Raw genomic sequence first — 26770 nt, 5'->3', positions numbered from 1 at the left:
AAGATTTAACCTAAAATGGCTATAAACCTTGTCTAACAGAGGCCAAAGGGAAAGCTCATATAATGAGTGGATATGATCCTTCACAGAAAAGTGGTGGGGTTTTGCAGCTGAAACAGTTGGCTCCATGCACCCTATGTGGTTTCCCACATTTCTAGAGACAAGTCACTATCTCCGTCACTAAGATGGGAGGGAAATCTCAAAGATGAACAAATGGGAAAGGAACATAGATTAAAAGCCATATCTATGTAATGAACACGAATCAAATCAGGTTGTGGACTAATGTTTGTTGTTTTGTCAGAAAATGGCAAACGGACAATTTGCAAAGCTTCTTGACGACAACAAGCTTAAGGGACCGAACTATGCTGACTGGTATCATAACTTTATGCTGGTCTTAACCTCTGAGAAACTAGATAGGGTAGCCAAGAATCCTGCCTCAGATCATCCGAAAGAAAAACTCCCTTGCCCGCTACTATATCATTGCCACGTTGGATAATCCAATACAGAGGCAGTTCGATCAGATCAAACTTGCCAATGACATATTAGGTAGTCTCAAGACAATGTACGAAGAGCAGAATCGTTCTACTCGACAAAAGGTCTTGAAACAATTCATGACCGTGCAGATGTCCAAGGGCCAACAAGTTCATGACCATGCAGATGTCCAAGGACCTCCATGGGTTATATCAACGAGCTGGAGGCTCTTGGATCCGGGCTGGATCTGGTAACCCAGATCGATGCTATTCTCAACTCTTTGCCTCCATCCTTTAATCCATTCATCATGAACTACAACATGAACAAGTTGAATGTCAACTTGCAGGAACTCCACAATATGTTGCATAGGGATGAAGAATTGATTAAGAAAGATGAGCCCATTACCATGCTTGTTGAAGCAGGCAAATTAGGCAAGAAGAGAAAGGGAAAGAGAAAGCCCCAGAAGAAGGCCACCAAACCCAAGAAGCAGAGGAAGGTCAAGGCATCAGATGCCTATCACTATTGCAAGCAGACTGGCCACTGGAAGATGAACTGTCCTCAATACCTGGAATCCAAGAAAGGTAATTTTGAATCTTATGTCATAGAAACCAATTTATTGGTGGCTTTTGCGTCTTGGTGTATTCACTCTGAGCCTTCAACTCATGTGTGTAACTCACTGCAAGGGTTCAAGGAAAGCAGAAGGCTGAATGAAGGTGAAGTGACGCTCTACTTAGGGACTTCTACAAGTGTTGCAGCTATGGCAATAGAAATCATAGAGTTATTTTTTAGACAATGATCCATTGTACTTAAAGATAGCCTTTAGTGCAAAATTTAAGAAGAATTTTGATTTTTGTCTCTAAACTTTGTGCGGATGGATATTCTGTCTTTTTCAGTAATACTATTACTACTAAAGCAAATAATAAATTCATCGCATACGGGGAAAGGAGAACGGTCTCTATGTTCTACATCCTTCTCTAGAAACTAACATAGCCGAAACTACGTCGGCTGATATCCCCAAGAAAAGAGTACGTGATACAGTTAATCCCACGTGCCTATGGCATTACCGACTTGGCCATATTGGTATTGACCGAATCACAAGACTGGTAAAGAATGATCCTTTGGATTTTCTAACTGTAAAAGATCTTCCCACTTGTGAGCCTTGCCTTCAGAGTAAGATGACAAAACGGCCATTTAATGGTAAGCCTGAAGATGTATACACACGCTTGACCTTATACATACTAATGTATGTGGTCCCCTGAGTGTTTGGACCCGTAACCAGCACATGTACTTTGTTACATTTACCGATGATTATTCTCGGTATGGTTACATGTACCTAATGAGACATAAGTCTGAATCATTTGAAAAGTTCAAAGAATTCAGACAAGAGGTCGAGAAAAAGTTAAGGAGACAAATCAAGGTCCTTCGATTAGATCGAGGAGGCGAATTCAGGGACTACTTGAAGGTCGACGGGATATTGTCACAGTTGGCTCCTCTTGCTACACCCCAGCTTAATGGTGTTTCAGAGAGGAGGAATAGGACCTTATTGAATATGGTCTGGTCACTTCTCGTGCACTCAGAGTTACCCACATCCTTTTGGTTTTACGCATTAGAGACAGCGATTTATGAGGTGAATCGGGTTCCAACCAAATCGGTTCCGAACACTCCATATGAACTTTGAACTGGAAAGAAACCAAGTGTCAACACTTGAAGATTTGGGGTTGTCCCGCACACGTTAAAAGAATGAGTGCGGACAAGTTGGAACCCAAGACCCGTCGTTGCCTATTTGTAGGCTACCTGAAAGGCTCTGTGGGTTATCTCTTCTATGACCCAAGTGAGTAGAAAGTGTTCTGTAGCCGGAATGCACAATTCTTGGAAACTGATTACATCTTGGACACCCATCGTTAGAAAATAGTTCTTGATGAGGAGAGCTCAGGAGCAGTGGGAGATGTCCCACAAGTTCTAGGTAGTGACCAACCTAGAAGATCTACCTGGGTGTCCAGACCACCAATCCATTTTGGCTATGACCAGGATAGTTACCTGGTGGAAGCCTTGACTAGTGAGGAGAATCCCATGACTTATGCATAAGCTATGTTGACATAGACTCCCTTAAGTGGGTAGATGCCACGAGAGCTGAGATGGACTCAATGGAGGCCAATGGAGTCTGGACTCTATTAGATCCACACTTTGGGGTAAAAGCAATTGGTTGCAAATGGATATACAAGAGGAAGAAGGGCCCTGATGTAGGGTTGAGACCTACAAAGCTCGTCTGATGGCAAAACGGTACACTCAGAAAGAGGGCATCGATTATGAGGAAACCTTTTCTTCTGTGGCCATGCTTAAATCTATTAGGATCTTGCTAGCTATAGCAGCATACCATGATTATGAGATTTGGCAAATGGATGTCAAAACTGCATTCCTGAATGGAGATCGTACAGAAGATATCTACTGTTAGACAGTCTTTGTATGCCCTTAGCTTCAATCAGAATGATGTGCTTTTGACACTTAATGAGACTCATGTTAGTTTAGAATGTTCACAGCTGGTGGGTCGGTCTGGGGAGACCTATCCTGATAAGGCTGACACTGATGTGCCACCAAGTCGGTTGGGGTGTCCTGTCTCAGCCGCCAGGGTGAGACCCAAGGCACATGCAGTGTAGGATTAATTGAATCTTTGAACCGAACTAGATTTCCAGTATTCCCCAGGACCTTGGAGATTGATGGGCAAAGCTGAAAAGTTACACCTGACCCCTAGACTCGATTATGATACTGCACTAGGTGTCGGATTGGGCTATCTTTGATATGCTAATCAGTGAGATACTTAGCGGGGGTCAATACCTGGGTATGTTGGGATAGTTTGAGAATTCATCTGAGTGGGTGATCATAGTGACAAGATCAGCCCCTTTGTCGGACAAAGGTAATCATCGGGGATGCACTCTCTCTAATGGAAACCAATACTGCCAGCAGCCGATTTCAGCCGTTGAGATTTGTATTGCAAAATATATTTTATATGAGATACAAAAGTATATATATTACGATTTCTAAAATGTTTGCAAAAGGTTTTAATTCCAGGGATCCACATAAGCAGAGAGTGCAACACTGTTCCTTGTAGCCAAGGGAGATGTCCTCTCTTGTCGATTAGTGTTTGATCATTATGGGCTGAGAGGTTAAGTGTAAGGCCTCTGATGGTAATACCTGATGGGCTAATCTTGATCTGGCCACAGGCCCTGGGTTTTTATAAGGTAGCTTGGCCCAAGAACCACTTAATGTAAGTGTTGGGCCCAATAGAAGCCCATGTGATGATTTACAAGGGGTGCACTATCCACAACAGTGTATTCAGCCTGGCCTTGTAACAAAGGTTGGGCCGGACTTATGTGGCTGATGTGTAGATCAATGCTTGGGTCCCATGCCATACAAAGAAGCCCAACTGAGCAACAGTTTGAGCACATAGACTTTTTGGGCTTAAAGCCCATTTTGAACTAGCCTATTTTATTTAGTTAAATAGAGGGGGTGGATCTGGGATTAAATCAGCTGATAGGATAGAGTCCAACCCTATCCACTCAGAGAGACTAGATATTCAGATTTGGAAACCTCCTGATAAGATCAAGAGAAGGCTGATCTAATCTGCAGATAAGATAAGGGTCTTATCCTTATCACCTAAAGAGAGTCCAAATTCAGATAATGATCTGAATTAGGAAACTCCTGATAGGATCAGGAGCTGATCTTTTTAAACCTGTAACAAGAGGGGGTGAACCATCCAGATCATCCAAGCATGCAGAGATCAAATCTCAGATAACCAAGAGAGAAGACATCTATGCCATCTTCTGCTCTTGCATTCTCCTCCAGTTGCCGCCTCACTGCTAGTTCGATCTCCTTGGTGGGAGAAGATCAAGAAGTGTTCTTGATATTAGTCTTTGGAGAAAGGCTGATAGGAAGTTGTGGTCATTGCCTCCTTTGGATTCTTCCTGAAGAGTTTGGTTCGTGGGACGGACCCTGCTAATTCTGCTCCTCCATCCACTGTGTCATCTTCAGTGGGAGCAGTCTTTGGTGATCTTCTTTGGGAGTGAACACCTCCATTGAGAGATATTGTTTCTCTGTATCAGGTATATCCCTCTCCTACTGTTTCGTTTCAAGTCTGGTTCTGTTTATGTTTCAAGATTGATCCTTGAAAAATATGATTTTTCAAAAATAGGGAATACTGATGAGATTGAAAAGAACCCTACTTTTGTCCCCTAATTTTCATCTTTTTACATTAATTTAGCATTTAAATGAACTCATTACTCTTGTATTTCGATTCAGGGCAATAAAGAAGGCAATTGGAAGAAAATAGGGCAAATCGGGTGATTTTGCACAGTTTCGGCAATAGTCAGTAATATGGGCCTAACCCTCAATTCCTGACTCCGAATTGAAAAATTCATGAAGCATTGGAAAGATGAAAGGAAGGCCCACAACTTTTATGTTTTGGTTTTTTACAGATTCGGTCGGCATCGAGTATGAAAACGAGCCCAAACTCGGAGCAAGTTCGTAGCCAGGCCCATTTCACAACTTAAGCCCAACTCGCAGAAATACCTTGAAGCACCCCAAGTTTTAAAGCAGTCCAACTCGAATTCAAGAGAGTCTTATCAGATCTAAAGTCTTGAATGTAATCCTAGAGAGATAATAAAATTGAGATTGGATAATTAGATAAGAGATAGGATAGGATTAGTTCAAAGAAGATCAAGACTCCCTAAAGATAAGATGATCTCCTAGAAGGAGTTGGAAAACAACCCTCTCCTTTGGCTATATAAAGAGGGGGGGTGAACCAGCTCTAGCATCACTCACTCTCAAATCCAAGAGATCATCAAGAAGACCAAGAAGCTCAAGAAGGCAGTTAGGCTATGGAGAAGAAAAACATGGAGGTTTCGCAGATCATGAGCAACTAAGCTTCTTTTTCTGGTTCAAGGGGGGAGGTTCAATTGTGTCATTGTGAGGTTCTATAGTTAATTTATTTTCTTGCTTTTTAATTCAAGTATTCATTGATTCTTGAGCATATTTTTTATTTGATGTTAATGTTAATTAATCTGGCAAACTGAATTCATGACAGCCTTTGACCAATGTATTGACATGGTTTAACCTAAAAGGAATCGATGGAACAAGATTCAATAATTGCAACTACCTCAAATATTGTTGTTTTGGTTTAATTGTTTTCACAAATCTTAATGCTATCACTATTTAACATGAAACGCTATTGTACCCAGTTGAGTGGTGATAAGTGTTGATCGAATGCTGGGTTTGGTCAACTGAATTAGGAAAATACAAGGTTTATTATGGCTATCCTAATAAATCTAAGGTTAAATGCTTGAATTGCAAGATTTCTGGGGATACCTATGATTGATGGCCAATCGGCTAAACCGAACCCCTGAACCAGAATTCGGTAAGACTAATTTCCTTTTGATTGTTGAGTTTGCTATTGCTTTCTTATTCTTTTAATTTTAGTTATTAAATTTTCCCACTCAATTAGTTTATCCATTCAGCTAAGAGATTACTGAATTGCTCCTTGTGGGATTCGACCTAGTACCACTTTTTACTATAATTATTTGATTGTGGGACTAGTACTAATTTTGAGGGCTTCGACAAACCCGTCAAATACAATTCCCAGTTGAAGGGAGAGAAATTTTTTAAATTCGCCCACCCTATTCCGCAAGTTTTGGGCATCCATGTGGTGGATCTCTCACTCCCTTTAGTGGTATCAGAGCCCAGGTTCAAGTCTTGAACAAAACAAACCAGATCTGAAACCTGCACAAATACGCAAATGGTGTTCTACCCGATTTGCACAGTTTAAGGGTTTTTATGGGAAATTTGTTCCCAGTTAATGGGCGAATGATCTGAAATTAAATTTTATAAATCTGGAATTTAATTAGAATTGGTCTTTATTATTTTCTTGATTTATGGGATATTCGTACAACTAGAGATCAAAATCTTGATTGGCACAGTGAACCTACAATTTGTAGTTTCTATTCATTCATTCTGGTCTGTAAATAAATTTTTTATTTTCTAGACTAAGTGTATAGGATTCGATCCGATGTAATATTAATAGAAAATTAGGATTTCAATTTATTTTATTTTGGACCGAAGCTGGCGGCGCAGGAAGGAGATTTTGCAGATGGGAAAGTCGCTATCTGTGATTTGCAAATTGAGAAACTGCAAACTGGGATCTAACCTCTATTTTGCAGGATGGAATGTGCGAATATCCCTATCTGACTGATTCTTGTTTGATCTTTTATCAGTATTTAATTTCAGATTAATTCTTGAATTAAATCTTTAATTTACGATCAAACTCTAGACCCATTCAAACCAGATTGGTCCAAATTGGTTGGACCGAATCTAGGGTTCAATCAAGGCTGAATATCAGCCCTATCTTTCCCACTAAGGGGCTTGAGGATTGATAATTAATTAAGTGTTTAATTCGGCCCAACCTATAAAGGCCCAGTTTTAAGATGTTAAAACTGCTAAAAGCCCACTTCGCGGAAAAAGCTATATGGGCCAAACTGATCAACCCTAATTCAGCCGATATACCTAGATGATATTAATGGTTAATACTATGGATTAAAATGGGCTTCAAATGGGCTTTACAGATATTTAATTGATTGGATCAATTTATTCTTGCATGTGATGTATGGATGTGTGATGTGTTTCGACAGTGGCTCTTGTGCACACCATGGCTGAATGCACATCATTGCCATGGAGTCCCTTTTGTCATTGGATGACCTCCCTCAGTGATGTGCCCCACACCTCCTGGAGAGGATACGTGTGAAACCGTAGCCGATTTGGGCTCACTAAAATCTGGCTTTATGAAAGTCGGTGAGAGCCACTTTAGTTTGACCTAGACCAAACTAAGGCGTAATTAATGTTCCCTCCATCAAATATGAGTGCATGTGATAGGGATATTCATATGATGAACTTTCTAAAGGCCTTCCATCATTAGCATGAGGATGGGTCTAAAGGATAGGAAATCCATCACAAGGACACCCAAAATTGTGGAATAAAGGGGGCGAATTTCAAAAATTTTTTCTCTCCCTTCAACTGGGAATCGAATTCCTTATTTAGAAAATCATATTTTCAATGATCATTCTTGAACCATAAAACGAACCAGATCTGAACCAAAAAGGAGTAGGGAGAGATAATACCTGATATAGAGAAATAATATCTCTCAATGGAGGTGTTCACGCCCAAGGTAGGATCCAAAATCTGCTCCCACTGAAGATGGCGCAGTGCAGGGTGGAGCAGAATCAGCAGCGTTTTTCCAAAGAACTTGATCCTTCTCAAAAATCACCTGGACGGCTTGTAAATACAACTCCCACCAATCTTTTCTCCAAAAGATTGGAATCAAGATCCAATCTTGATTTCTCCCAAGGAATGGAGATCGAACTACTATAGGCGGCGGCTGCAAGAAGGAGGCGGCAATAGAGTATTTGCAGGGTGCAGAATTCTCTCTTCTGTGATTTCAACTCTGAAGACAAGACTATCTGTTGCTGATGATTGTGTGTCTAAAGGCTACCACCCCCTCTTCCTTTTATAGAGTTAAAGGAATCAGCTCCTAATCCCATTAGGAGTTGCTAACCCAAATCATATTTGGATTTGAAGTCCCTTTAAGATAAGGGATAACCCTTATCTTATCTGCAGATTAGATCAGTCATCTCCTAATCTAATTAGGAAGTTTCCAAATCTAAATCTCATTTAGATTTTGAACTCTCTGAGTGGATAGGGTGTGGGCCCAATCCTATCAGCTGATTTTATCTCAGAATTCGCCCCTTAATGACTAATCAGATTAGCCCAGTTCGAAATGGGCTTAAGGCCCATTGAGGGTTATGTATTCATTTAGCCTTCCAAACTGCTGCCCATTTGGGCTTCCTTGTATGGCGTGGGACCCAAACATTGATCTACACATCAGCCACATGGGTTCAGCCTAGCCTTTGTTACAAGGCCTAGCCGAATACACTGTTATGGATAGTGCACCCCCTAAAACCCATCAGATGGGCTCTATGGGCCCAACACTTACCCTAAGTGGTCCCTGGGCCAAGCCACCTTGTAACACCCAGGGACTGTGGGCAGGTGCAAGATTAGCCCATCAGGTATTATCCTCAATGGTCTTACACTTAACCTCTCAGTCCATAATGATCATACACTGCCCGACAAGAGAGGACCTCTCCCTCGGCTGCAAGGAACAGTGTTGCACTCTCTCTATCATGGATCTTGGGAATTAAAACCTTTTGCAAATCATTTTGAAACCATAATATATATACTTTTATATCTCATATAAAATATATTTTGCAAAACAAATCTCAATGATTGAAATCGGTTGCCAGCAATCTTGGATTCCATTAGTGAGAGTGCATTCCCGATCATTTCCTTTGTCCGACAAAGGGGCTGATCCTGTCACTATGATCACCCACTCAGGTGAATTCTTAGTCTGTCCCAACATACCCAGGTTTTGACCCCCTCTAAGGATCTCACTGATTGGTACATCAAAGACAGCCTAATCCGATACCTAGTGCAGTATCATAATCGAGTCTAGGGGTCGGGTGTAACTTTCCAATTTTGCCCATCAATCTCCAAGGTCCAGGGTAATACTGGAAATCTGGTCTAGTTCAAAGATTCAATTAATCCCACACTGTATGTGACTAGGGTCTCACCCCGGTAGCTGAGACAAGCCACCCCAACCGACTTGGTGGCACCACAGTGTCAGCCTTGTCAAGATAGGTCTCCCCAGACCGACCCACTGGCTGTGAACATTCTAAACTAACACAAGCCTCATTAAGTGTCCAGTTTAAGGGTATTACATAGAAACATACCAAGGGAACATGAATCAAATATGCACTTTTATTCATTTACAATAAACTCATAAAGTACATCATTTTGATTGAAGCTAAGGGCATACAAAATTGTCTAACAGGGTCCTTCATTAATGAGGAAACGCACCAGAAAATGAGTTATCCATTTGTTGTTGGGCTTGTTTGAGTGTTTCATAAGATCATAGGGGCGTCATAGACTGATGTGGGAGGGGCTTCACTAGAAAATGGGAACTCTCTCACGGTACCTTAGCGTTCATGAATATGATGGGTAAACACTCACTGGATAGAAAGGTTTACCTAAAAATGGCTCTGAACCTTGTCTGACAGAGGCCAAAGGGAAAGCTCATATGATGAGTGGATATGATCCTTCACAGAAAGGTGGTGGGGTTATGCAGCTGAAACAGTTGGCTCCATGCACCCTATGTGATTTCCCACATTTCCAGAGACGAGTCATTGAGATGGGAGGGAAATCTCAGAGATGAATAAATGGGAATGGAACGTAGATTAAAGGCCATATCTATGTAATGGACATGAATCAAATTAGGTTACGGACTGATGTTTGCTTTTTATTAGAAAATGGAAAATGGACAATTTGCAAAGTTTCTTGATGACAACAAGCTGAAGGGCCCGAACTATGCCGACTAGTATAGGAACCTTATGCTGGTCCTAACTTCCGAAAGTTAGATAAAGTGGCTAAAAATCCTACCCCAGAGCGTCCGGATGATAGGGCTTCTAAGGCTTGGAGGAGAGACTATCAGGACTGGGAGGAGAAAAACTCCCTTGCCCGGTGTTACATCATTTCCTCATTAAGCAATCTGATACAGAGGTAGTTCGATCAGATCGAGCTTGCCAATGACATATTGGATAGTTTGAGAACGATGTATGAAGAGCAGGATCGTTCTACCCGCCAAAAGTTCTTGAAACAGTTCATGACCGCTCAAATGTCCAAAGGGCAACAAGTTCATGACCATTGTCTTCGGATGATGGGCTACATCAATGAGTTTGAAGCTCTTGGATCCAGGCTGGAACTTATGACCCATATAGATGCCATACTTAATTTTTTGCCTCCTTCCTTTAATCCGTTCATCATGAATTATAACATGAATAAGCTGAATGTCAGCCTACAAGAGCTCAACAATATGTTGTAATGAGCGGAAGAACTGATTAAAAAGGATGATACTGTATCTATTCTTGTTGAAGCTAGTAAGACAGGCAAGAAAAAGAGGAAGGCAAAGAAGCCTCAGAAGAAAGCCACTAAGGGTAAAAAGCAAAAGAAAAATAAAGCATCAGATGCTTGTCACTTCTGCAAATAGACCGGCCACTGGAAAAGGAACTGTGCTGCCTACCTAGAATCCAAGAAAGGTAATTTCGAATCTTTTGTTATAGAAACCAATTTATTGGTTGCTTCTGCATCCTAGTGTATTGACTTTGGGGCTTCAACTCATGCGTGTAACTCATTGCAGGGGTTCAAGGTAAGTAGAAGGCTAAGTGAGGGAGAAGTTACACTCTTCTTGGGGACTTCTGCAAGTGTTGCAGCCACGGCCATAGGAACCGTAGAGTTAATTTTTAGAGAAGGAACAATTGTACTCAAAGATTGTCTTTATGTACAAAATTTAAGAAGAATTTTAATTTCTTTCTCAAAACTGTGTCTGGATGGTTATTCTGTCTTCTCTAGTAATACAATTACTATTAAAAGAAACAACAGATTCATCGCATACGGGGAACTAGAGAACTGTCTCTATGTTCTACATCCTTCTCTAGAAACTATCATAACCGAAACTACATCGGCTAAGATCCCCAAGAAAAGAGTCTATGATACAGTTAATCCCACATGCCTATGGCATTACCGACTTGACCATATCGGTGTTGACCGAATCACAAGGCTGGAAAAAGATGGTCCTTTGGATTTTCTAACTATAGAAGATCTTCCCACCTGTGAGCCTTGCCTACAAGGTAAGATAACAAAACAACCATTTAACGGTAAGCTTGAAAGATGTGCAAGCATGCTTGACCTTATACATAATGATGTATGTGGTCCCATGAGTGTTAGGAGTCGTAACCAGCACATGTATTTCATCACTTTCACCGATGACTATTCTCGGTATGGTTACGTGTACCTAATGAGACATAAGTCTGAATCCTTTGAAAAGTTTAAAGAGTTTAGACAAGAGGTCAAGAAACAGTTAGGGAAAGAAATTAAAGCCCTTCGATCAGATCGAAGTGGCAAGTATCTCTCTGACAAATTCAAGGACTACTTAAAGGAAAATGGAATAGTATCGCAGTTGGCTCCTCCATCTACACCACAACTTAACGGTGTTTCAGAGAGGAGGAATCGGACCTTATTAGATATGGTCCGGTCACTTCTCATACACTCAGAGTTACCCACATCCTTTTAGAGTTATGCATTAGAGACTGCGATTTACGTGATGAATCAGGTTCCAACCAAATCGATTCCGAACACTCTATATGAACTTTGGACCAAAAAGAAACCAAGTGTCGACACTTGAAGATTTGGGGTTGTCCCGCACACGTTAAAAGAATGAGTGCAGACAAGTTAGAACCCAAGACCAGTCGTTGCCTATTTGTAGGCTACCTGAAAGGCGCTGTGGGTTACCTATTCTATGACCTAAGTGAGGAAGTAGTTCTTGATGAGAAGAGCTCAAGAGCAGTGGGAGATGTCCCACAAGTTCCAAGTGATGACCAACCTAGAAGATCCACTCGGGTATCCAGACCACCAATCTGTTATGGTTATAACCAGGATAGTTACCTAGTGGAAACCTTGACTAGTGAAGAGGATCCCGTGACTTACGCGGAAGCTATATTGGACATAGATTCCTAGAAGTTGGTGGAGGCCATGAGAGCTGAGATGGACTCAATGGAGACCAATGGAGTCTAGACTCTAGTAGATCCGCCCTCCAGGGTTAAAGCAATTGGTTGCAAATGGATTTACAAGAGGAGAAAGGGCCCCGATGGTAGGGTTGAGACCTATAAAGCTCATCTGGTGGCGAAAGGGTACACTTAGAAAGAGGGCATCGATTATGAGGAAACCTTTTCTCCTGTGGCCATGCTTAAATCCATTAGGATCCTGCTAGCTATAGCAGCATACCATGATTATGAGATTTGGCAAATGGATGTCAAAACTACATTCTTGAATGGAGATCTTACTGAAGATATCTATATGCAGCAACTGCAAGGCTTCATTGCTGCTGGTCAAGAACACATGGTATGTAAACTTAACAGATCCATTTATGGACTTAAACAAGCTTCTAGAAGTTGGAACATCTATTTTGACTCTGCTGTCAAATCGTTTGACTTCAAGCAGAATCTGGATGAGCCCTGTGTTTTCAGGAAATCCAGTGAGGATAAGGTTACTTTCTTGGTTCTATATGTAGATGGCATTCTACTCATTGGGAATGATGTAGGAATTTTAACTACGGTGAAAGTATGGCTTTCACAGCAATTCTCCATGAAAGATTTTGGAGAAGCCTCCTATATACTGGGTCTTCGACTCTATAGAGATAGATCGAAGCAGATAATAGGATTACCCCAATCTGCCTACATTGACAAAATAGTCAAAAGATACAACATGGAGAACTCCAAGAAAGGAAATGTTCCTTTCAGGCACGAAGTCACTCTCTCCAAGAAGACGTCTCCCAAGACTTCTGAGGAGATTGAGGGCATGAAAGATATTCCCTATGCCTCTGCCGTAGGGAGCATCCTGTATGCCATGCTGTGCACTCGCCCTGACATTGGTTAGGCAGTGAGTGTGGTAAGCAGATTCCAAGCCAACCCAGGGCAGGAGCACTGGACCGCTGTGAAAAATATACTCAAATACCTATGAAGGACAAAAGAGTTTTGTCTGGTATTCGATGGTAGTTCACTACAGATCCAAGGGTATACTGATGCCGATTTCCAGTCGGATCTAGATGATAGAAAATCTACATCTGGATATGTTATCACGATTGGATCATGTGTTGTTTGCTGGAAAAGCAGCAAATAGGGGTCTACGGTAGATTCCAAGCCAACCCAGGGCAGGAGCACTGGACCGCTGTGAAAAATATACTCAAATACCTATGAAGGACAAAAGAGTTTTGTCTGGTATTCGATGGTAGTTCACTACAGATCCAAGGGTATACTGATGCCGATTTCCAGTCGGATCTAGATGATAGAAAATCGACATCTGGATATGTTATCATGATTGGATCATTTGTTGTTTGCTGGAAAAGCAACAAATAGGTGTCTACGGTAGACTCCACAACTGAAGTCGAATACATTGCCACAAGCAAGGCTGCCAAAGAAGTCGTGTGGATGAAGAAGTTCATTCACGAGTTGGGAGTAGTTCCATCCAACACAACACCCATCCCGTTGTTGTGTGACAACAATGAAGCAATCGCTTAGGCTAAGGAGCAATGAGCCCACTCGAAATCAAAGCATATCGAGAGGAAGTACCACGTACTGCGGGAGATTGTGGGTAGAGGGGACATCCTGATTCAGAAGGTAGCATCAGCGGAAAATGTAGTAGACCCATTGATGAAGCGACTATAACAAAAAGTGTTTCAGAAACACGTGGACAGCATGGGATTCCAGCTTACTAGATTGGACCTAAGTGTAACTACGAGCTGTTAGACATTTTAGACAATTTTGTATGCCCTTAGCTTCAATCAAAATGATGTACTTTATGAGTTTATTGTAAATGAATAAAAGTACATATTAAGATCATGTTCCCTTGGTATGTTTCTGTGTAATACCCTTAAACTGGACACTGAGACTCATGTTAGTTTAGAATGTTCACAGCCAGTGGGTCGGTTTGGGGAGACCTATCCTGATAGGGCTGACACTGTGGTACCACCAAGTCGGTTGGGGTGGCTTGTCTCAGTTGCCGGGGTGAGACCCTAGGCACATACAGTGTAGGATTAATTGAATCTTTGAACTGAACCAGATTTCCAGTATTGCCCTGGACCTTGGAGAGTAATGGACAAAATTGGAAAGTTACACCTGACCCCTAAACTCAATTATGATACTACACTAGGTGTCGGATTGGGCTGTCTTTGATGTACCAATCAGTGAGATCCTTAGCGGGGGTCAAAACCTAGGTATGTTGGGACAGTCTGAGAATTCCTCTAAGTGGGTGATCATAGTGACAAGATCAGCCCCTTTATCGGACAAAGGTAATGATCAAGGATGCACTCTCACTGATGAAAACCAAGACTGCGGGTAGCCGATTTCAATCGTTGAGATTTGTCTTGCAAAATATATTTTGAATGAGATATAAAAGTATATATATTATGGTTTTGAAATATTTGCAAATAGGTTTTAATTCCCGGGATCCATATAAGAGAGAGTGCAACACTGTTCCTTGCAACCGAGGGAGAGGTCCTCTCTTGTCGGGTAGTGTATGATCATTATGGGTTGAGAGGTTAAGTGTAAGACCATTAAGGATAATACCTGATGGGCTAATCTTGCATCTGCCCACAGTCCCTGGGTGTTACAAGGTGGCTTGGCCTAGGAACCACTTAGGGTAAGTGTTGGGCCCATAGAGCCCATCTGATGGGTTTTAGAGGGTGCACTATCCATAACAGTGTATTCAGCCAGGCCTTGTAACAAAGGCTGGGCTGAACCCATGTGGCTGATGTGTAGATCAATGTTTGGGTCCCACGCCATACAAGGAAGCCCAACTGGGCAGCAGTTTGGAAAGATAAATGAATACATAACCATAAATGTGCCTAAAGCCCATTTCGAACTGGGCTAATTTGATTAGTCACTTAAGGGGTGAATTCTGAGATGGATCAGCTGATAGGATTGGGCCCAGACCCTATCCACTTAGAGAGTCCAAGATCTAAATGAGATTTAGATCTGGAAACCTCCTAATTAGATTTGGAGATGGCTGATCTAATCTGCAGATAAGATAAGGGTTATCCCTTATCACTTGAAGGAACTTCTAATCCAAATATGATTTGGGTTAGCAACTCATAATGGAATTAGGAGCTGATCCCTTTAAGTCAATAAAAGGAAGAGGGGGGCGACAGCCTTTAGACATGCAATGCAATCCAGATACCTTTGTCTTCACAGTTGAGATTACTAGAAGAGAGAATTCTGCACCCTGCAAATACTCTCTTGCCGCCTCCTTCCTGTAGCCGCCGTTTACAGCAGTTCAATTTCCAGTTCTTGGGAGAAATCAAGATTTGATCTTGATACCAATCTTTTGGAGAAAAGATTGGTGGGAGTTGTATTCACAAGCCGTCCAGTTGATTCTTGCGAAGGGTGAAGTTCTTTTGGAAGAACACCACTGATTCTGCTCCACCCTGCACTATGCCATCTTTAGTGGGAGAAAATTTTGGGTCCTTCCTTGGGCGTGAACTCCTCCATTGGGAGATACTATTTCTCTGTATCAGGTATTATCCCTCCCTACTCTATTTGGTTCAGATCTGGTTCAGTTTATGGTTCAAGAATGATCCTTGAAAATAAGATTTTATAAATAGGGAATTTGATTCCCAATTGAAGGGAGAGAAAAATTTTTGAAATTCGCCCACCTATTCCGCAATATTTGGGCGTCCATGTGATGGATATCCTATCCCTTTAGTGGTATCAGATGATTTCTCACCTATGAGCCTTGCCTACAAGGCAAGATGACAAAACGGCCATTTAACGGTAAGCCTGAAGGATGTACAGGCACACTTGACCTAATACATACTGATGTATGTGGTCCCCCAAGTGTTAAGACATGAAATCAACACGTGTATTTCATCACCTTCACAGATGATTTGTCACGATATGGTTACATGTACCTGATGAGACACAAGTCTGAATCCTTTGAAAGTTCAAAGAGTTTAGACAAGAGGTCAAGAAACGGCTAGGGAGAGAAATTAAAGCCCTTCGATCTGATCGAGGTGGCGAGTATCTCTCTGATGAATTCAAGGACTACTTAAAGGACAATGGGATAGTATCACAATTAGCTCTTCCTGCTACACCACAACTTAACGGGGTTTCAGAGAAGAGGAATAGGACCTTATTAGATATGGTCCGGTCGCTTCTCATACACTCAGAGTTACCCACATCCTTTTGAGGTTACGAATTAGAGGCTGTGATTAACGTGCAGAATCGGGTTCCAACCAAATTGGTTCCGAATACTCCATATGTACTTTGGACCGAAAAGAATCCAAGTGTCAGACACTTGAAGATTTGGGGTTGTCCAACACACATTAAAAGAACGAGTGCAGACAAGTTGGAATCCAAGACCAGTCGTTGCCTATTTGTAGGCTACTCAAAAGGCTCTGTAGGTTACCTTTTCTATGACCTAAGTGAGCAGAAAGTGTTCTGCAGTCGAAATGCCCAATTCTTGGAGACCGATTACATTCTGGACACCCATCATCAAGAAATTGTTCTTGATGAGGAGAGCTCAGGAGCAGTGGGAGATGTCCCACAAGTTCCAGGTAGTGACTTGAAGGGATAGGAAATCCATCACATGGATGCCCAAAGATTGCGGAATAAGGGGGCAAATTTCAAAAAATTTTTCTCTCCCTTCAACTAGGAATCGAATTCCCCATTTAGAAGATCATATTTTCAAGGATCATTCTTGAACCACAAACTGAACCAGATCTGAACCAAAAGGAGTAGGGAGTGATAATACCCAATACAGAGAAGTAGTATCTCCTAATGGAGGTGTTCATGCCCAAGGAAGGATCCAAAATCTGGTCTCACTGAAAATGGCGCTATGCAGGGTGGAGTAGAATCAGCAGTGTTCTTCCAAAAGAACTTGATCCTTCTCAAGAATCACCTGGACGGCTTGTGAATACAACTCCCACCAATTTTTTCTCCAAAAGATTAGAATCAATATCCAATCTTGATTTCTCCCAAGAACTAGAGATCGAACTATTGTAGGCGGCGGCTACAGGAAGGAGGCGGCATGAGAGTATTTGTAGGGTGCAGAATTCTCTCTTCTGTGATTTCATCTCTGAAGACAAGACTATCTGTTGATTGCTTGTGATGGGATGTATAAAGGCTGCCGCCCCCTCTTCCTTTTATAGACTTAAAGGGATCAGCTCCTAATCCCATTAGGAGTTGCTAACCCAAATCATATCTGGATTAAAATCCCTTTAATATAAGGGATAACCCTTATCTTATTTGCAGATTAGATCAGCCATCTCCTAATCAAATTAGGAAGTTTCCAGATCTAAACCTCATTTAGATCTTGGACTCTCTAAGTGGATAGAATGTGGGCCCAATCCTATCAGCTGATCCATCTCAGAATTCGCCCATTAAGTGACTAATCAAATTTGCATAGTTCGAAATGGGCTTGAGGCCCATTTAAGGTTATGTATTCATTTAGCCTTCCAGACTACTGCCCAGTTGGGCTTCCTTGTATGGCGTGGGACCCAAACATTGATCTACACATCAGCCACATGGGTTCGGCCCAGCCTTTGTTACAAGGCCTGGCTGAATACACTGTTATGGACAATGCACCCCTTGAAACCCATCAGATGGGCTCTATGGGCCCAAAACTTACCCTAATTGGTCCCTGGCCAAGCCACCTTGTAACACCCAAGGACTGTGGGCAGATGCAAGATTAGCCCATCAGGTATTATCCTCAATGGTCTTACACTTAACCTCTCAGCCCATATTGATCATACACTGCCCGACAAGAGAGGACCTCTCCCTCGGCTGCAAGGAACAGTGTTGCACTCTCTCTTCTATGGATCCCAGGAATTAAAACCTTTTGCAAATCATTTCGAAACCATAATTTGTATATTTTTATATCTCATATAAAATGTATTTTACAAAACAAATCTCAACGATTGAAATCGGTTGCCGGCAGTCTTGGTTTCATCAGTGAGAGTGCATCCCCGATCATTAACTTTGTCCGACAAAGGGGTTGATCTTGTCACTATGATCACCCACTCAGATGAATTCTCAGACTGTCCCAACATACCCAGGTTTTGACCCCCACTAAGGATCTCACTGATTAGTACATCAAAGATAGCCCAATCCAACACCTAGTGCAGTATCATAATCGAGTCTACGGGTCGGGTGTAACTTTCCAGTTTTGCCCATCAATCTCCAAGGTCTATGGCAATACTGGAAATCTGGTCCAGTTCAAAGATTCAATTAATCCTACAATGTATGTGCTGAGGGTCTCACCCCGGTAGATGAGACAAGTCAGCCCAACCGACTTCGTGGCACCACAGTGTCAGCCTTGACAGGATAGGTCTCCCCAAACCGACCCACTGGCTATGAACATTCTAAACTAACATAAGTCTCATTAAGTATCCAGTTTAAGGGTATTACATAGAAACATACCAAGGGAACATGAATCAAATATGCACTTTTATTCATTTACAATAAACTCATAAAGTACATCATTTTGATTGAAGCTAAGGGCATACAAAACTGTCTAACAGCTCCCACTTGCACACAACAATGGGATGGGTGATGTGCTGGATGGAACTACTCCTAACTTGTCAACGAAATTCTTCATCCCCACGGCTTCTTTGGCAGCGTCACTTGCGGTAATGTACTCGGCCTCGGTCGTGGAGTCTGTAGTGGACCCCTATTTGCTGCTTTTCTAGCAAACAGCACACGATCCTATCGTGAAAACATATCCAAATGAAGACTTTCTATCATCTAGATCCGACTGGAAATTGGCATCTATATACCTTTGGATCTGTAGTGAGCTACTATCGAATACTAGACAAAACTCTTTTGTTCTTCGAAGGTACTTAAGTATGTTTTTCACAGCAGTCCAGTGCTCCTGCCCTGGGTTGGCCTGAAATCTGCTTACTACACTCATTGCCTGAGCAATCTCAGGACGAGTGCACAACATGGCATACATGATGCTCCCTACGGCAGAGGCATAGGGAACGTCTTTCATGCCATCAATCTCCTCAGAAGTCTTGGGAGACATCTTCTTGGAGAGAGTGACTCCGTGCCTGAAAGGAACATTTCCTTTCTTGGACATTTTCATGTTGTATCTTTTGACTATTTTGTCAATGTAGGCAGATTGGGATAATCCAATTATCTGCTTCGATCTATCTCTATAGAGTCGAAGACCCAGTATATCGGAGGCTTCTCCAGGATCTTTCATGGAGAATTGCTGTGAAAGCCATACTTTCACCATAGTCAACATTCGTACATCATTCCCAATGAGTAGAATGTCATCTACATATAGAACCAAGAAGGTAACCTTATCTCCACTGTACTTCCTGTAAACACAGGGTTCATCCGGATTCTACTCGAAGTCAAATGATTTGACAGCAGAGTCAAAACGGATGTTCCAACTTCTAGAAGCTTGCTTATGTCCATAAATGGATCTATTGAGTTTACATACCAAGTTTTCTTGACCCGCAGCTATGAAGCCTTGCGGCTGTTGCATATAGATATCTTCAGTAAGATCTCCATTCAGGAATGCAGTTTTGACATCCATTTGCCAAATCTCGTAATCATGGTATGCTGCTACAACTATCAGGATCCTAATGGATTTAAGCATAGCCACAGGCAAAAAAGTTTCCTCATAATCGATGCCCTCTTTCTAAGTGTACCCTTTCGCCACCAGACGAGCTTTGAAGGTCTCAACCTTACCATCGGGGCCCTTTCCTCTTGTAAATCCATTTGCAACCAATTGCTTTTTCCTCGGAGGGTGGATCTACTAGAGTCCAGACTCCATTGGTCTCCATTGAGTCCATCTCTGCTCTCATGGCCTCCACCCACTTCTGGGAATCTATGTCCAACATAGCTTCCACGTAAGTCATGGGATCCTCCTCACTTGTCGAGGTTTCCACCAGGTAACTATCCTGGTCATAACCATAATGGACTGGTGGCCTGGATACCCGAGTGGATCTTCTAGGTTGGTCACTACTTGAAACTTGTGGGACATCTCCCACTGCTCCTGAGCTCTCCTCATCAAAAACAATTTCCTGGCGATGGGTGTCCAGGATGTAATCGGTCTCCAAGAATTTCCAACTTGTCTGCACTCGTTCTTTTAACGTGTGCTGGACAAACCCAAATATTCAAGTGTTTGACACTTGGTTTCTTTCCGGTCCAAAGTTCATATGGAGTGTTCGGAACCGATTTGGTTTCAACCCAATTCAGCACGCAAATCGCAGTTTCAACTACCTTTGTATGGTTAGATAAGCATGAATCAAAAGAATCCCCATACAGCGTGAAGTCGTCCATAAATACCTCTATAATGCTTTCCACATAATCTGAAAATATACTAACCATACATCTTTGGAATGTGGCGGGAGCATTGCAGAGACCAAATGGCATGCGCCGATAAGCAAAGGTACTGAAGGGGCAGGTGAAGGTAGTCTTTTCTTGGTCCTCGGGTGCAACTGGAATTTGATGAAACCCTGAATAACCATCAAGACAATAGTAATGAGATTTTCCAGCTAGTCTTTCAAACATTTGATCGATAAAAGGGAGCAGGAAGTGGTCTTTTCGGGTTAACGAATTCAGCTTCCGGTAATCTATACACACCCGCCACCCATTTTGAATTCGGATAGGCACTAACTCACCGTCTTGATTTTCGACCACCGTCATACCTGTTTTCTTCGGAACTACTTGTACTGGACTTACCCACTTACTATCTGAAATGGGATAGATTATCCCAGCATCTAGAAGTTTTAAAACTTCTTTCTTCACTACCTCCATCAGTGGTGGATTTAATCGGCGTTGGGCTCCGATTGTAGGTTTGGAGTCTTCTTCCAAGAGTATTTTGTGCATGCAGGTAGATGGGCTTATCCCCTTGATATCAGCTACTATCCATCCGATTGCTTCCTTGCGTTCCTTAAGTGCTTGAATTAGTTTCCTTTCTTCGAGTGCATCGAGTTTGGAGGAAACTATCACAGGTAGTGTCTCCCCCTTGCCTAGGAACATGTACTTTAGGTGCTTTGGTAATTATTTCAGCTCCAGCTGGGGTGCCTGCACAATAGATGGAAGGAGCCTTGTGTGAGATAGGGGTAAACTAATGAAAGAAGAATTACGGGCAAATTCAAAAGAGTTCAGTTCAGAAGTCAAAGTTTGCAGTTCTGAATTCAGCATAAACTTCTGCTTTGCTCGTTGCAGTTCATCAGGCCCATTGTTAAGTGCAACTCTCAGTGTGTCTTCATCTTCTAGATCAAAAGTCTGTTGCACTAAGGAATCAATAACATCTATAGAGAAAATAGAATGCGCATCATTAGGGTATCTCATGGCATCATAGATATTAAAATTAATGATGTGACCATCGAATTCCATGGTAAGTGTCCCCTTGTGCACATTGATTTTTGTTCTGGACATCTTAAGAAAGGGTCTTCCTAGAAAAATTGGGGTCGAGTTGGAAGAGTTATCTTCTTCCATGTCGATCACATAAAAATCGGCAGGAAAGACCAAATTATTAACTTGGACTAGGACGTCCTCTAAGACTCCCTTCGGGTATGTAGTAGACCGATCAGCAAGTTGTAAGATCATGCCCGTTTCTTTTAATGGTCCGAGATTCATTGTTGTATAAATAGAATGGGGCATGACATTTATTGAAGCTCCTAGGTCTAGCATAGCCTTTTCGATCTGGACATTTCCTATCTTACAGGGAATGGTAAACATACCTGGATCCTCGCATTTAGGGGGTAGTCTTTTCTGGAGAATGGCTGAAACATTTTCTCCTATATGGACCTTCTCATCACCTTTCAGCCTTCTCTTAGTAGTGCACAGCTCCTTGAGAAATTTGGCATAGCGGGGTACTTGCTTAATTGCATCAAGGAGGGGGATGTTTACCTCAACTTTGCGGAAGGTCTCGAGAATGTCCTTTTCTTGCTCCTTCTTCTTGGATCTCGCAAATCGGCTAGGAAAAGGTGGAGCGATGACTATGGCTTGGGGTGGCTTTCCGCTTGAATCCGTTTGGGGAGATGGTGTCTCCTTTTTGGTTGTATCCTTGGATGCTTCTTGATTGCGTTCATTCAGCACCTTCCCACTTCTCAATGTGATAGCGCTAGCATTCTGTTTTGGGTTGGTCGTGGTCTGGGAAGGTAGCCTCCCTGATGATTGGGATTCCATTTGACTCATAGCTGTTGCTAACTGGCTGACCTGATTCTCCAGGTTTTGGATACTTGTCCTCGTCTCCTATTGAAATTGTTGAGTGTTAGTTGCAAGGGCTTTCACAATTTCATCGAGAGACATACGTGAGTTGGGAGCAGCTGAATATGATGGAGCCGGCGGCCTGGTTTGATGCTGATGTTGGAAGCCGAAGGCCTTGGTTCCATAGTTCAGGTTGGGATGATCCCTCCATCCTGCATTGTAGGTGTTCGAGTAGGGATCATATCTCTTTTGCGGGAATCCTCCAACAGCATTAGCTTGTTCGTAAGGTTCATCTTAAAGCGTAGGGCACATGTCAGTTGGATGTCCCGAAGTTGAGCAAATCCCGCAAGCCTTCACCGTTTGTGTATTACCTGTGGCCATTTGACAGACAAGAGAGGCCAGGCTTGCAATTTTCTGTTCTAGGGATGAGATGTTTACCTCGTTAGCATGAGTTGTTGGAGGGTTGAGCCTATAGCCAAACTATTGAGAGTTGGCTGCCATATTTGAGATCAACTCTCTTGCTTGTGTAGGAGTTTTGTTCACCAACACTCCTCTGCTTGCTGCATCGATCATACTCCTATCCATTGGTAGTAACCCTTCATAAAAATATTGGATAAGGAGCTGGTCTGGAATTTGATGTTGCGGACAGCTGGTGCATAGTTGCTTGAATCTCTCCCAGTATTCGTAGAGAGTTTCCCCACTTAATTGTCTTATGCCATAGATCTCCTTTCTGATGTTAGCCGCTCGGGAAGCAGGGAAGAAATTCTCAAGGAATTGCCTTTTCATATCATTCCATGTGGTGATGGAACCAGAGGGTAGGTAGTACAGCCAATCCTTAGCCTTATCAGCTAGTGAGAAAGGAAAGGCACGCAGTTTGATCTGTTCCTCGGTAACACCTTGAGGTTTCATGCTTGAGCATACTACGTGGAATTCTTTTAGGTGCTTGTGAGGGTCTTCGCCTGTAAGTCCACGAAAAGTAGGGAGTAAGTGTATAAGACCTGATTTAAGTTCAAAGGGTACCGCTAGATCTGCATATTCGATGCAGAGAGGTTGTTGGTGCAGATCCGGTACAGCTAGCTCTCTAAGGGTTCTTTCTTTGTTGTTGGCCATGACTTCTTCTTCAGAATGGTTGGATGGCTCAATGATTTCTGCAGCCGACTTCACTCCGGAAGTGGGGAGTGATGCTGATTGGTTGCGGCATTGCTTGGCTTCTTTCCTCAAGCGGTGAACTGTGTTATCGATCTCAGGGTCGTAGTGGAGTTCACCTACACGAGAAGAGCGAGGCATAAACCAAACAAAAGGAAATAAACCTACTTAGGATGCCAATCCCTAGCAACGGCGCCAAATTTTTTGGTGGGTGCCGAACCCAACCAAAGATAAATATTCTTGCTCTGGGTTAATAATTTGCAGATAGTGATGAGCAAGGTCATTCTCCACAGGGATTGGGTGGATTTATTTCCAAGTAGATGGATTAAGGGGGGTTGTAAAGCTAACGAAATTAAGAAAATAGCAGAAAATAACAGAAAACAAAGATTAAATCGATGGGAGATGGTTTCCGGTTGAAGGGACAAGTTCAGCTTTGATTCATAGCATTGATCCTTGATGCAAAGATAGATTCATATGTTTCTGAATAAATTGGTTATAGCTATTAACAAGCTCTAACAACCAGCCTCTACTCTTATTATTAGACAACCAAAACAAGCTCTTTGATTGCTTCCCTTATTAATAGGCAGTCCTAAACAAGGTCTTAGGATTTAACCTATTAATAGCATTAAGAGGGGAGAGACCCAATTCTGGTCAGCGATCTCACAAGCTCGGATCGTTTAAACCAGATCATATATTTTCCTAACATAGATCGAAAACTTTTTTGCAATCAATTTATGTTAGTTGCCACCATGATCGAACCTATCAATCGTATACGACGCTGGAGGTTCAATCGGCCATAGATTATTTCCATTGAATGAGCAAGGGGCCCTTCTTGCTTAATCAAGAAAAATAATCCTCACAGTTAATTAGCAGAAAATATATGAATACCCATAAACAATGAACTAAAATAAAAAAAAATCAATTAGATCTCACAATATTACAGAATCAAGGCTTCCCTAACCCTTCAACCAGAAATAAAAACTTACAGACACTTCATGATGAAAACGCAGCTTCTAGATGAGAAAGGGGAGCAAACTCTTGCTTCTTCCTCCTTGGTTGCTGATTTCCTTCTCTGAAGACTGAAGCTCTCCTGGAGGAATTGATGCCTTGGGTGCTGATCCGCCCCCCCTTTATATAGATTTGGGGAGAGGGCTGCTCTCCAACTCCCTTAAGGAGATTATCCTCAAATTGGAAAGTCCTAGTCTAATTTGAACTTATCCTATCTAACTCTTATCTCTTATCTTTATAGGATTACAATTTGAGAATTTAAATCTGGTAAAACTCTTTTATTGAGATTACATTCAACTTTTATTCTAATAGGACTCTTGGATCTTGAATTCGAACTGGGTTTCTTTAACAATTCGGGCATGCTTCGAGACTCTCTGCGAAATGGGCTTCAGCTTGTGAAATGGGCCTTGCTGCGAAATTGCTCTGATTTTGGGCCCGAATTCGTCTTTGATGCGGACCGATTCTGCCAAAACCCAAAACATAAAAGTTGTGGGCCTTTTCTTTATCTTTTCAGTGCTTCTTGAAATATCCAAATCAGAGTCCGGAATTGAGAGTTAGGCCTATATCACTGATCGGTGCCGAAACTGTACAAAAACATCCGATTAGCCTTGTTTTTTCCAATCGCCTTCTTGCTTGCCCTGAATCGAAATACAAGAGTAATGAGTCCAATTAGGTACCAATTAAGTATAAAATACTGAACATTGAGGGATAAACATATGAAAAATTTTATTCTTATCACTTGCCCGTCTTGCTAGCTTCAACAAGCATAGCTACAAGCTCATCCTTTCTAATCAGTTCTTTGGCTCTTTGCAACATATTGCTGAGCTCTTGTAAGCTGACATTTAGCTGGTTCATGTTATAATTCATGATGAATGGATTAAAGGAAGGAGGCAAAGAATTAAGGATAGCATCTATCTGGGTCGCAAGGTCCAGCCCGGATCCAAGAGTCTCCAGTTCGTTGATGTAACCCATCATCCGAAGACAATGGTCGTGAACTTGTTGGCCCTTGGACATTTGTGTGGTCATGAACTGTTTCAAGACCTTTTGTCAAGTAGAACAATTCTACTCTTCATACATCATCCTTAGACTATCCAATATGTCCTTGGCAAGTCCGATCTGATCAAAATGCCTCTGTATTGGGTTGTCCAAAGAGGCAATGATGTAACACCGGGCAAGGGAGTTTTTCTCCTCCCATTCCTGATAATCTCTTCTTCGAGCCTCAGAAGCCCTGTCACCCGGACGCTCCGGGGCAGGATTCTTTGCCACTTTGTCCAGGTTTTCAGAAACTAGGACCAACATAAGGTTCCTGTACCAGTCGGCATAGTTTGGGCCCTTAAGCTTGTTGTCGTCAAGAAGCTTTGCAAATGATCTGTTTGCCATTTTCTGATAAAAGAGCAAACATTAGTCCATAACCTAATTTGATTCATGTTCAATTCATAGATATGGATTTTAATTTACGATCCATTTCCATTTATTCATCTCCGATATTTCCCTCCTATCTCAGTAACGGAGACAACGGGTTGTCTCTGGAAATATGGGAAATCACATAGGGTGCATGGAGCCAACTGTTTCAGCTGCATAACCCCATCACCTTTCCATGAAGGATCATATCCACTCATCATATGAATTTTCACTTTGGCCTCTATCAGACAAGGTTCAAAGTCATTTTCAGGTAAACCTTTCTGTCCAGTGAGTGCTTACCCATCATATTCGTGAACGCCAAGGTACCATGAGAGAGTTCCCATTTTCTGGTGAAGCCCCTCCCACATCGGTCTATGACGCCCCTATCATCTTATGAAACACTTAGACAAGCCCAACAACAAATGGATAGCCCATTTTCTGGTGCGTTTCCTCATTACTAAAGGACCCATCCTCATGCTAATGATGGAAGGCCTTTAGAGAGTTCATCGTATGAATCTCCCTATCACGTGCACTCATATTAGTTTGAGGGAACAGTTAATTACGCCCTAGTTTGATTTAGGTCAAACCAAAGTGGCCCCCACTGACTTTCATAAAGTCAGATTTCAGTGGGCCTTAAATCGGCTAGGGTTCCACACGTAATCTCTCAATGAGGTGTGGGGCCCACCACTAAGGGAGGTCATCAAATGACCAAAAGGGACACCATGGCAATGATGTGCATTCAGCCATGGTGTGCGCAAGAGCCACTGTCGAATGAGCATGGGCCAAGCACTTATGGCCCATGTACGGAGCACATCACACATCCAAACATCTTATGGAGGGATAAATTGATCCAATCAACTAATTATCTGTAAGGTCCA

The 26770-nt window shown here is 42.2% G+C and overlaps 1 protein-coding gene across 1 annotated transcript in view; it reads right to left on the bottom strand.

Moving 5' to 3' along the window:
* Positions 1-22325, bottom strand: part of LOC148846210 (uncharacterized) — a 29207-nt gene extending 6882 nt beyond the window's left edge. The window contains exons 1-4 of the mRNA XM_088955946.1: positions 21869-22325; positions 21269-21436; positions 20828-21151; positions 20510-20635 (exon numbers count right to left, since the gene is read on the bottom strand). Coding sequence (XP_088812072.1) covers positions 20510-20635; positions 20828-21151; positions 21269-21436; positions 21869-22325 — 1075 coding nt within the window. The remainder of the gene's footprint in view (positions 1-20509; positions 20636-20827; positions 21152-21268; positions 21437-21868) is intronic.
* Between the last annotated feature and the right edge of the window lie 4445 nt (positions 22326-26770).

Source organism: Nelumbo lutea, chromosome 7 (assembly GCF_056320005.1).
Source record: "Nelumbo lutea isolate HS-2025 chromosome 7, American lotus-T2T, whole genome shotgun sequence".
In the NCBI taxonomy this organism is placed as follows: Eukaryota; Viridiplantae; Streptophyta; class Magnoliopsida; order Proteales; family Nelumbonaceae; genus Nelumbo; species Nelumbo lutea.
This window is presented reverse-complemented; position numbering and strand designations above follow the sequence as displayed.